The 12741-nt window shown below is 43.0% G+C and overlaps 1 protein-coding gene across 9 annotated transcripts in view; it reads left to right on the top strand.

Annotated features, from left to right (window-relative positions):
• SLC9A9 (solute carrier family 9 member A9) overlaps nucleotides 1–12741 on the top strand; it is a 694304-nt gene that overhangs the window by 566169 nt on the left and 115394 nt on the right. For all 9 annotated transcript variants that reach the window (XM_045503389.1, XM_045503385.1, XM_045503383.1 and 6 more), the window contains one exon: nucleotides 11341–11389. In XM_045503389.1, coding sequence (XP_045359345.1) covers nucleotides 11341–11389 — 49 coding nt within the window. The remainder of the gene's footprint in view (nucleotides 1–11340; nucleotides 11390–12741) is intronic.

Genomic DNA, 12741 nt, shown 5'->3' on the forward strand with positions numbered 1-12741 from the left:
AAAGTGGTCCAGGTTCATTCTTCTGCATGTCACTGTCTAGTTTTCCCAGCACTACTTGCTGAAGAGACTGTCTTTATTCCATTAGATAGTCTTTCCTGCTTTGTCAAAGATCAGTTGGCCATACATTCGTGGGTCCATTTCTGGGTTCTCTATTCTGTTCCATTGAACTGAGTGTCTGTTCTTGTGCCAGTACCATACTGTCTTGATGATTACAGCTTTGTAGTATAGCTTGAAGTCTGGGATTGTCATGCCTCCTGCTTTGGTTTTCTTTTTCAAGATTGCTTTGGCTATTCGGGGTCTTTTCTGGTTCCATACAAATTTTAGGATTATTTGTTCTAGCTCTGTGAAGAATGCTGGTGTTTTTTTGATAGGGAACACCTGGAGTCCTTAATAGCTTGGGATGGTGTTGAGTGAGACAAGGAGATGCACTTTTGATACTGTCATATGAGCCGTTTGAGAAGTAACCACAACAGTTTATGATGTGGGCAACAGAGGCACAAGGAGATGGCAGATAAAATTAAATTTCCTTATAACCTGCAGCCCACTGACAAATACTTGAGGCTGGCTGAGTATAACATTTCTCCAGGAAAACTTCCTACTGTCTTCATGTTAATGCTTTGCTAGGTGGAAAAACAACCTTCCGCTTGAGGCTAGCTAGGCCTCCAGTATCCTTGAGTCTTCTTTAGCATATGAAAGTCCCTTTGGAAACTTCCCTTTGACTTTACCATTCCCAGCTCCCAAGTATATGATCAGTCTCTCTTCACAGTCCCGGGGCAGCTCTTCCTGCCCACAGGTCCTGTCCCATGCTTTAATAAAATCACCTTTTTTTGCACCAAAAGATGTCTCAAGAATTCTTTCTTGACCCTCAGCTCCGAATCCCCATCACTCCAAAACCACATCAGTTTCTAGGTTTTAAGTTTTCTGCTTCTCATTCAGACCCTTACCAGTCTGGGATTTATTTTCAACCACTTTTAGTTTCACACCAACGTAGAAAGCAGACTCCTGTAACAACCTCATATTCAGTAATAAAATGTCTTGTTTTCCCCATAGTCTTCAGTTTGACATTGAGAAGATGCTCCACCCGGTAACACATGAGAATTTAAACAAGCTAATCCACTTGAAAAGATAGCTCTTCTGGGGATTGTGCCCTTGGCTCTGATAAATCCCTAATTGCCCAAACAGGGCACCCTCAGTGAAGCCTTAGGGCAGAAAGTCCAGATGACTTGATAAGCTATTGTATCTATCTTCCCACCAAAGGATGTCAGTGTGCTTGTGGTTTAGGTCAAAAGAAATTAGTCTGAGGATTCAGTCTCAATCCACGTTATGGTTGACTGTTATCTGTAGCCTGAAATTAGCTTACATCTTGGCAGAACTAAGTACTCCAAGCTCAGAGGAAGTCTTGCCAAACTTAAAGAACAGGACGTAGATCTGCATTTGTGTCTGCGACATGTACTTGTTTATTGGTGTTTATTTCTCAAAGAACACAATTTTTCCAGCATACTTACATATTCCCAAATGTATTTCTAAATTGTCAGACATTACAAACACTGGCCCCACAGCTCATCCACACATCCAGAGCACACCTACTCTAATCTGTCTTTACACTGTAAATAAGCCTTCACTGGAACCCGAATCACAAGGAAAACCTACTTTAAGCTCAGGTGAGGAAAGGTAAAACATAACTGTGATGCTGGAGTTATTCAGTTACATCTTCATCCAGAGGGCCTAAGTAGCAATGACGACAACATCAACAATTACCTCAACATCAGTAGCAGCTTCTGTTCCTGAGTACTTTCTAGTTATAGTCCTGTGCTGAGCCCCTTGAGTGCATTTTCTCACAAGCTCCCTGGAATAGTTACTATTCATATTCCATTTTATGGAAAAGGAAACTGAGGCATAGCTTCTTGGCTACAGTCACAGAGTAAATGGTGGAACTAGCTAGTCAGGGCATCTAACTCCTGGTGATTATGCTATATGCCTCTAGTTAGCTGTTCCCTAGTATTTTCAGTAAACTGTGTCAGCAAAAAGTTAAAGAGAGACCAGACCCTTCTTTACTCTGGTCAGCCTGATAAAGACCCATCCATAATGTCTGGGAGAAAATAAAAGTCATGTGGGCAACCTCTGGACACCAAGACAGCAATGTCACGTGAACCCTTGATCTAGCCATTTTCAATTTGGTAATCAGACATGTCCCAGGTGGGGGAAAGTGCAACCTAGGAGAACATACAGGGAACCAACAGATGACAGTGTGTCCATGCACTGGTGGAAACCCAGAGGGGCAGCTCTGCTCTCAGCAGCATCCCCAGGCTTGAAGCTTACTCTTCAATAGGGGTTCACAGTCATATCACATGCTTCGTGTCCCCAAACTGGGGAACTTCCTTTTCTTCCTTCACTTCACTGGCAGATATGTCATCCTGTCACTTCCCAAATTTAAAATTCCAGTTGCCTCCCAGTACACATTAACCTTTGTATTCCAAAACCAGTCTTCTGATGTATAAAATCATCTACCCAGTCTTTGGCCAAGAGAGCCTCTATTACACCTCTGATATAATTCCTCATCCTTTGTCTGAAAGCAAACAAGGAGTAAAGGGCTGTTATTTTTCCTGATACTGAGCCCGCATTGACTACATTTGGGCATCTCCCATATGGGACTGTCCCATGTAGTGCATATTAATCCACACCGAAATTTTCTACATCTATTGCCACAAACTTCATTCAGAAAGTGTTCACTTCTTTCCAAGGTTATGATAAATTACTCTCCTGAGCCTCTTTCCTACCAGCCTCTCTGTAAATAAGATGCCCAAACTGTCTGCAGATACCAAATGTGACACAGCCTTCTCCAGCTTCCATTCACATTCCTAGTACACTGATCTTGACCTTGAAACCCGTTATACCTCCTTTTTTCCTTGGACTTTACTGTTTGTTCTCAACCTCCACTTCAGACAGCAAACAGCCAAAACTCTTAAAGGGGAGGGGCTATTTCTTTTTTTTTTTTTTTTGAGCTGATAACAATATATACAGCTAACCTTGCTTCATTCACAATAGATCTGCTCAGGCCCTGCTGACTCTGAGCTTGTTTCAACTTTCTAACAGGATGCACCTCAGGGAAAATTCCCTCTCCTACTTCTCCCGTAATATGGTTAACATTAGGGGTAAACAATTCTGGTGTCCTGAGAGGAAACTCAGAAACATTTCAATACTTTCCTCTCCTTCACTACACAGTTTTTCACGTGCTACCACCACCCCTCCAAGTACACATCTGTCAAATCTACCTCTTCTCCACCACACTCTCTCCCTTTAGACTCTAATGGACTCTTGGGTGGACTATTTCAGTAGCCTACTACTAAATGACCTTCATGCCTCCAGTTTCTTAATATCACAATTTTGCCACTAGTGATTTTTCTAGAACATGAATCTATTTCAACCTCTACTGCCTATAGGAAACAAAAACAAAAGCAAAAACAACAACAACAACAAACCACTTTCTCAGCATAGCATTCAAGGCCCTTTTTAATTGTCCTGAAATTACTTTCTGATCTCACCTGCCCACCTCATCACAGGTAACACTTGTAGTGTAGCCATACAGTGCTATTTACCATGTCTCAAACCTACTTGGTACTTTTAAACTTCTATGCCTTTGTCCATGCTGTGCCCTCAGCCTGGAGTGCCCTCTCCCAAATTCCTTTTCACTTACCATTAAACTTATCCTTTCTGTTGTGTTGGTCCAAGCCTATTGATAGTGATGCTATGGGCTAGGAATGCCTGAGGCACACACCTGGCTGTATTACTCATAGAGAAGATCCCACAGACATTTTCTCCACCAGGGCCAATGTTGTGGCTGGACCAGCCCTTGTGGTTTTCATCATGATTACAAGCTGCCTACACTTCAGCAAAAACCATCAGGGAACTTTGAGGAATGAGATTTATTATCATGAGTCCTGGACAGTATATACTTGGCATGCTTGAGGCCATGCAGCAAGGTTATGGGCACACAGAGAGAAAGAGCATGGACCTGGACCTCTGCCTTTATTAAGGTCCAAGGGTGGGGTATCTAGGTGTTCACTTGTTCACTCTTTAGTGGCTAATGTAAAGCAAAGAGCAGGAATTAGGGTGTGGGAAATCAGAAGTGGGATCACTCAAGTGGTCAGTCATCTAGGTTACCCAGGGCTTTTCTGAAAGAGGAAATTTTATGAGTGGGACAGCTGAATTCCCTATCTGGTTGTTTAGCTAGTAGCTGTATCATACAGCTGGCAGTATGTTTATTCAAGATGGATGTACTTTGAAATGGATGCCTCAGCAAACAAAAGCTTGATGTCAGTCACTCACACTACAGTCAAAAAGCTTAGTGTCAGGCACTTATACAGCATTCACTTTTCAATACCCTACTCCTCTGTGAAATGTACCCAACCTCTCTATATCCCGTCTTGGTGGGGCTATTTGTTGTGTGTTCAAATAACTCTGTGTACAATGCTTATTTCACTGTACCATAGCTCTTTGTTTCCAGTGTCTGTCTCCCTATTAGATCTTGGACCGCTGATGGCAGGAATCCTGTCATTCACCCTTATATCCTAGCATATGTCATTTATAGGATATCTATTCTCAACCCTAACCTATATTATATTTATCATTCAATGTAGGATACATCAATTTTTTCCTATTAATAACAAGAACAATAAGAACATTAGCTAATGTTTCATGAGAGCTTTGTAGGTAGCAGTCAATATTTTACACACTTTATATGTATTAACTCATTTTATCCTTATATTAGTCCATAGTGTAGATATATACTTATCTCCATTCATAACAAGTAAACTGAGATTTAGAGGGGTTAAGTTATTTGTCCCTAAGTTATAAATTAGTAAATGATAGAAATGAGATTTGAACTCATATAGCCTGGCTCCACACTCCCAACTCCTAACTATTGTGCCACATTGAAATAGCAAAGTGAACCAAGGTGAGTTTTTTCATTTACTTTAGTTCATTTTCTTATTTCCCCAAAACAAATGTAAAATGTATGAGTGATTAATTAGATTAATTTGGGTCATACACAAGCTCCACTAATATTTACTCAAGTGATATAGGATGGGGGTCGTGATTCTGGGTGGTACCAGATTTTGGCCCCTGTGTGATGTTCTTCCAGAGCTACACAATAGTCCCCAAACCTCTGGGGATGTCTTGAAGACTCCTCCATTGTCCCAGTCACTCTTCCCTTACTGAAAATGTCATTTTTTACACTTAGTCATCAAACACAATTCTTAGAGAAAATCGTATCTCCTCCCCCACCACCCAGCCCCTGTCAGCAGGAGGTTCAAAAGAACCAAAATTGTACCTAGGACCATTGGGATTCACACAATAAGACTAAGCCCTAATAATATTTCACTGCCTTTCTGGAGGTGCTAAGTGATAAGGATCAGAATGGATTTTGTTGACTTTAATGGGAAAAGTGAGCCTTTTGTTAGTTACTCACCTTGCTTCCCCTCCAAGAAAAACCCAACTTTGGAGCATTCTTTTGGACCATGATTGGATATGGGAGCATCCTGAGATTTCAATATGTCTAATAAAATTCGCCAAAGAATGGAGGCACGTTAGGAGGGGAAGTGCATTATGGTAGTACAGAGATGTGTTTTGCTCTGAAAATGGAGCTGGATGCTCATTGTAAATGAGGAACCCGGAGTGAGATGTTTGAGAGCACAGCTGGGAATATGTGCAAAGCTCACTTTCATTTTCATTTGAATACCATAGAGGCAGCACTCAACTTGCTTAAAATTAAAAGGTACATCAAGAATGCAAAACATTGTATAAAATTTTAACCAGTCAGTCTTTTTAGTTGCTTTTTAATCTCTTATTGGTTCTTTATTTTTCTATACTGTATTTTCATAAATGTTTTGGGGGCTGTGTGGTTGTTCATCATCCACCCTTGGCTTCCCTTTTCTACAGTTGCATGCACCTTTACATTTAGGTATCCACCACCTGTACCTAATCTTTGTAATCACATTGTGCTTCCTTCTCACCTTGTTTCTCTCTGCTCTTTCTGCTTGGCTCTACCCATACCCTCTCTTCTCATTGCTCTTCAGACACCTTCCTTTCCTTCTTTGACCTCTGACTCCAACAGCCTACCAGTAAATTTGAAACAAATTTCAATCTGGGAAGTTTGCCCCCCCCTTAAATGAAAATAATATTTTCCTCTGAAATCTCTGTGGCTCAACTGTAGGTATGACTCTAATATATTCAAGGGTTGTCCATTGCAGAGCTGGAGATTGGAAGGTTTGATCTTGAAATTAGTGAGCAGTGAGCATGGCAGTGAGCATTGGCCTCAGGGATTTTTTTTAAGTACTGATAATAATAAAAACAATAACATGGACAATAGCTGCTAACATTTCTTGAGAGCAGGTACCAGGTACCAGGTCCTAAGGTACCAGGTCCCAAGCTAACCACTTTTATAAATATTTTCTCATTGAATCCTCACCAGAAGTCTGGGGAGCATGTTCTGTTATTATCCCCATTGTAATGAGGAAACTAGAGCACAGTGAGTGATGCAGGTCACACAGCAGTGAGAGGCTCTTAATAGCTGGGCTTCAGTGACACCTCAGCAACCACAGGGTAGTTGTGAGTCCTGGGATTCCAGCCAGGGCTGATATATCATGAAGAGCACTGGCAGGTAGAACCAGACAGGTGAACACGAGATGGGCCAGGGTTGCAGTAGCCAGAGCAAGATGATCACAGGTGCTACAGAAAGGGTTCAGTCTGCGAGCAGAGATCAGAGTTGGAGGTACAAAGCTACTTACAGTCCAAGTCAATGAAAGCAGACAGTGATGGGGAATCTGAAACAAGGTAGGGCAACAAGATGGATGGTTCATGGTGGTGATCAGAAGATTAGGGACTGTAGTGGAACGTTCAGGAAAGGAGGTAGTGCATGACAGGTACCCAGTGGTTGCCACGCTGGAGTTTAGAGGGAGGGGATTCAATCCATGCGAGACACACTGGCAGATCTGGTGGGGCCACAGCTCAGGGACCATTTTGGGTAATGCTCAGAAATAAGGACAGGTCCAGTTACCAACCCTGGGGCACTGTATCCGGATCAAATGAACAGAAAGGGGGCTTGATACCACAGGAAAGATACGTGCCATACACCTGTGATCTCTCACCTGGGGAGCTGCTATAAACACACATAGCACTACAAGCTGTGTGCCATGGTGTCTTCTTTCTATTAGTTTCTCAAACCCATAGTGTGTAAATGATCTTTTATACCTAAAAGTGAGTGGATTCAAGGTTAACCCTAACAGAATGTCACTTTCACACTCTGACTTGCTCTCTTGAACAAGAGAGTAAGAGACACAGATGCAGCTGGCATGTTTGCGTAGCCCTGGGGATGCTGTGTGAACATGCCACACGTGCTGATATCAGTATATTTATCTCAGTAGAGAAAAGGTAGAAAATTGCCCTCAGAGGCAATGGGGACTTGGTCTGTGGAAGTAGGGCAGAGAGTGGGGCAGGGAACAACTGTGTTTTACTGTAGTTGCTTCTATAACATTTCAGTTTTATTGTTTTGTTGTGTATGTGTGCATATCTGTGTGTTGTAAACTTGAAAAAATGTATTAAATTTGACTATCAAGCAATCAGTCCCGTACTAAATTAAAAGGTAGAAGGGAGCACAGAGACCATCTGCTAATATGTTGTTGCAGGCAGGAAATCTAGGCAATCTAACTGGCAGATATAAGAATTTTTAAAAGAGAAAGAATAGTAGCCAGAGACCATTTAATGTGGGCATAAAGAGGTTCATATAGTGCTTGGAAATCATTATAACACAGTGAGTATTACACTTTATGGGGCCGGTGGTGGTGCTGGGACTTCCAGGAAAGATCCAAGTATCCCCATCACATTCTGTTTAAGGAGGCAGGGAGCCAGGTAATGTATTTTAGCAGGGTTTTTATCAAATGAGGTAAAATCAAGAGAGGAAGATATTGTTCTTATGTGACTTCCCTTCATAACATATAAATTATAGTAAATGTTTTAGATTTTTCTAATTAAACCTGCCAAACTGCACACTCTCTGAGGACAGGGCCACAGCTGCCCCAGGAGGGAAGAAAGAACTTACATAGAGTTTCTCTTTCCTCAAGCCACAGGAGATGTTTAGTCTGCTCAAGGCCAAGAAGGGCCACAGGCCTAGCCCCAGGAGCAGACTTTGGCCTTCCATGAAATGGGAGGAGGGAGGAAGCATTGTTTTTGCTCCCAGTAGAACAGCATTTCTCAGGCCCCTGAGATGCTTCTCACTGAGTCTCACATAAAACCAAAGAACTTAATCTGCTGCCATCATTCCTTAGCTCCATCTGGCTGCTGGAATAATTGAAACTAGAAACGTCTGCTTTGATTGCTGCTGGAAAGGAAAACTTAAGTTTTCGTGGAAAACCTTAGTACTGCCTCAAACAAGAAACCTTATTGGGTTTCTTGTGAAATTCGATTTCTGTCCTCTTGAGTTTTCTAGACAGAGAACCAGAAAAAGGCCCTAAATAGATGCGGCAATGGGAACTTTGGGACCCCCAGTTCAATTCATAGCCTAGATAGGTGCCAGGTAGTCCATTGAGGAGGGGGACAGGGAGAAGGGGGATCTAGGCTTACCCAGAAATAAAGCCTCCTAGGGGTCCTCAGCATCAGCCAGAGAGCTCAGAGCCATCAGTGCTTTGAATGTGGCATGGCATCATGAGGTGGGGGGCCAAGGTGTCTCCACACCTGTCCCTCACTGTTCACAGAGGTTGGACCCAGGCCATCTGCACCACAGCATCACTGCCTGGACCCACCTTGGAAGGCCAGGCCCTAGCTCCCCCTTCACTCTTTCTCCCTACCCCTTCCTCATTTCCTCCCTGTCTCTCACCTCTCCTAGCCTTCCACCCTCCTTGCCCCTTCTCCTGCTCCTCTCCTCCCCAGGACTTCTCTCCCCCTGCCTCCCTCCCCGTGCACTGCCTCCTTCCTCCCTTCTTTCTTTGGGAAGCCAATGCCTTACCCATTAGGCCACAGGGTGACTCTCCCTCTCCTCTTTCCTCATCCCTACTTGTCTCTCCTCCCTGACCCCTTTCCCTCCCTCCTTTCTCATTCCCTCTTTTCTCATTCCTTCTCTCAATCTGACTTCAAATAGATAAAAGAGATCTTTCTACTCTAAGAAAATCAAAGGTTAGTCCCTACCAGAGGCTCTTCTCAGTTCCACATACAATAAATAGCTACCCATTTGGCTCCCTGGTTTAGAAAGAAGAGGCTATTCATTGCCAGAAGACAGTGATTTTTTGAAGCATCAGAAGTATTTTAAATAAGCTGTCTCTGCGCTGCTTTCCTTTCACTGGACAGCACACCTGCCAGCTGCTGGCTCCTCACCCTGCTTTCTCCTCCTCCACCTGGAGAACAGAATGGCAAGGGAGCTAAAGAAGTGTTTGCAGGGGTAGGAGTTAAAGGGAAGACCCCAAAGCTCTAGGAATTGAGGCATTCACAGGACAGGTGCTGGTGGAGCTTGGGTGGGATGTCTGAGGCCCTGAGCTGCTCCCCCTAGTCCTCCCCTAGTCTTCCCAGCCTACCTCCAGACAGACAGAGGCCCACTCTGGAGCAGAGGAAGTTCAAACTCCAGGACCCTCAACTGCTCTGGCCCTTTCGAGGCCCTGGGAAGAAACCCAGCATTGTGTTCCCATGGTCCTATGTTTTTGCAAGATTTGCAAAAGGAATATATTTTAACCACAGTGGGGTTTGATGACTCTTTCCACTACAGTTTCCCCTCAGTCATACCTCTCCTCTGGTCTATTGGCCCTGGAGTGGGCATTTGGGGGATCCGACTCAGGGGAAGCTGAGTTGGGAATGCATTTAGTTTATATTTAGTAGGATATGTTTGTGTGGTCTGCAGTCACTTCTGTGCATGGGCAAGTCATGGCTGGCCATCGCAGTGCAGGAATGGCTTATAAGAATAGTGCCACAAGGCTGAATCAAAGTTGAATATGTCCTACAGCGCCAGGCTTCAGAAGTCTGTGGGCAGTTGTAGAAAAACAAGGCTTGAAATGTCCTGAGCCTGAAGCTAGTCTGTGGAAAATTCTTCCAATCATGAGATGTGTAAAATTCCAAGTGGAGGATTCCGTTCTCATTGGTGCCCCCATCAAAACAGAATTCAGGAATATATTCGATGACGCAGTATATACACTGACAGGCCCACTGTGCTTTGTTTATGGGAATTGCACAAAATGAAATTTATCAGAAATCTTGTGTTTTCAGGGCATTAATGTGTAGCAGCACTGCACACAGCTGGCATGTCTGTAAGCAGGCATGCTTTAGTGCCTCCCAATTATCCATAATTTCGATCGATCTTGTTAGAGGAAAGACTACCTTATCTTCCTATTCTCTCTTGTACAAAATCATTGCCATATAAAGAAAGTATCAAAGTATGGAGGCAAAACTTACAGAGGAAAAAGTTATTTTAAAAGTGTGTTAGGCAGTTAATTCGAATATTAATTATTTTTATGGATTTTGAAACGTCTGTTGCATTTGCCAGATTTTTAAATCATGAAACGTTTTGTAATTTACTTTTTCTTTCCCAAAAGTCATTTCCATACCTAATTTTGTGGTCATATTTTTGTTTTAATTTTTTTTTCTTTTTTCTTTTTTTACTGTTTATCTATTTTGAGAGACAGAAAGAGCATGAGCAGGGGAGGGGCAGAGAGAAGGGGAGACACAGAATCCAAAGTAGGCTCTAGGCTCCAATCTGTCAGCACAGAGCCCATCATGGGGCTCGAACCCACGAACCATGAGATCTTGACCTGAGCCAAAGTCAGACGCTCAACCGACTGAGCCACCCAGACACACCATATTACAGGCTCTTTTAAAAAGAGGCCCCCGAGTCAAATTGTCTCAGCCTCAGGCCCCAGAACGCTGAATCCTCTCTACTGGCAGCTTTGGTGAGCATCTGGACAAAGGCCTGTTCTTTTCTGTCCCCAGGAGCCTGCTCCAACCCAGCCCCCACATTCCGGGAGCAGTTTGGTCAATGAGTCCTGCAGAGATAGCAGGTGGCCTTTCCTCCAGGATCTCTATTTTCAGGGCTGTGGACATTCTCAGGCTCTTACTGTTCTCGAGAGACAGCAGTGAGGAACAGGAGTTGGTGCTCAATCTCACTAGCTGTGCTGAGGCCCAGCTGTACAAGTTCTCATTTTGACACGAATGCATTTGAGGTTCTTTTGATTCAGGGAGAGGTAGGATGGTTTTCTGCCAAACCTTTCCTTTGATCTGTATCATATTTGGTTCCAGTGATCTGCCACACAAAACTGTTGCGTCTCATCTGCAGCAAGGCCCTTACCAGTTTTCTCATTTCTTTAACAGAGTTGGTGTGGATCTGGATGAAGATCTGAAGGAGCCCACCTCACACCAGGCAAGTCAAAGAGGCCAATTCATAGAGTATAGAAATATAAAATGTTCTGTTCCATGGAATCTTCCATGCTTGGCCAGCATGTGGCCAAGGGGCTCAACCTAAAGGGCACTGCCTCCACTGATAAAACACACCCAATGGCTATAAAATACCTGGGAATACAGGGTATCAATAACCTTTGTATAACCTTTAGAATGCTTAGAACTAGAATGCACTTGCACCCTCTCTGTGGCAACAAGAAGCTGGAAACTCTACAGTATAGAAGCAAGAGCATGGTTCTTGGAATGAGGTAGCCTGGAGTTCAAATCCTCTGCCTAGGGACTTGCTAGCTAGGTAATCTCAGTGAAATTTTATTCAGTGCATGTCCAATGCATGTTGGGCACACATGCCCAAATGGACCTGTTTCTCCTGCACAGCTTCTCATTAATCAGGTCTAGGTGTATAGAAATATTGAAACATTGAAAATTTGCAAAAGCACAGCAAAACTGTCTAGGTGATCCATTCCTAACTTAACCACACAACCATTCTCCGCAGAGACCTGAAAATCCTTAGGGAAATTTGTTCAAAATAATGTGCTGTTCCCTCGAGTACAGGAAATGTATTCCCCCAAACTCTGAACTTGAACCTGACATCGCAGTAGAATCTGCCATTGGCAATTTTGCATTAGCCATTTCTAATTCAGTACTTAAAACAATTGTGTAGGAATGTTGCACCTTTTGTTGAAATTGTAAGCAGATAGACACAGTAGTATAATATAAATAAGTGATGTTGCTTAATGACTCGTGTTATGATCATACCTGGATTTAAAGAGGATCCATCTCTTTTATTTTGTGATTTTTTTTTTCTATAATGCCATCAGTAAGGCACAGCTGGTTAGTGCTCCTGGGCAAAATGTTGCTACTTTCCTGGTTTACATAGACATAAAGAAGGAAGGATCCTGTGCTCTATAAAAAGGCCTGGAAAATTAAGTTGTGATGATCCTGGCTTATTGAACTTTCAATTTTTTTTTGTACATGTGTTTCAAGGCCAGGCTGGTGCTGTTTTCTCAGACTCCATAGCCCAGGAAACACACCTCACTGCAGGAGTGAGCACAGCAGGTGTGCCAGCACACTGGGATTGGGGCCAGCTTGGTGACCTGAGAAGGGAGAATAAAGCCCATCTCCTTATACTCATGGGCTGTAATGAGTAGTTAGTAAGGTGCCATGGTGGCTGATTTTTGAAAAGCATTTTCATCTCATATAGGTCAACTAATCCATCCTCCTACCTTCAAGCAAAACTTTTATCTAAATTCTATCTTTCTCTTCTATCTTTTTCTTTAAAAGAGATAGAATAAGAAAATTCATCAAAGCAAATTC

The sequence above is a fragment of the Leopardus geoffroyi genome, chromosome C2 (genome assembly GCF_018350155.1).
Source record: "Leopardus geoffroyi isolate Oge1 chromosome C2, O.geoffroyi_Oge1_pat1.0, whole genome shotgun sequence".
NCBI lineage: Eukaryota > Metazoa > Chordata > Mammalia > Carnivora > Felidae > Leopardus > Leopardus geoffroyi.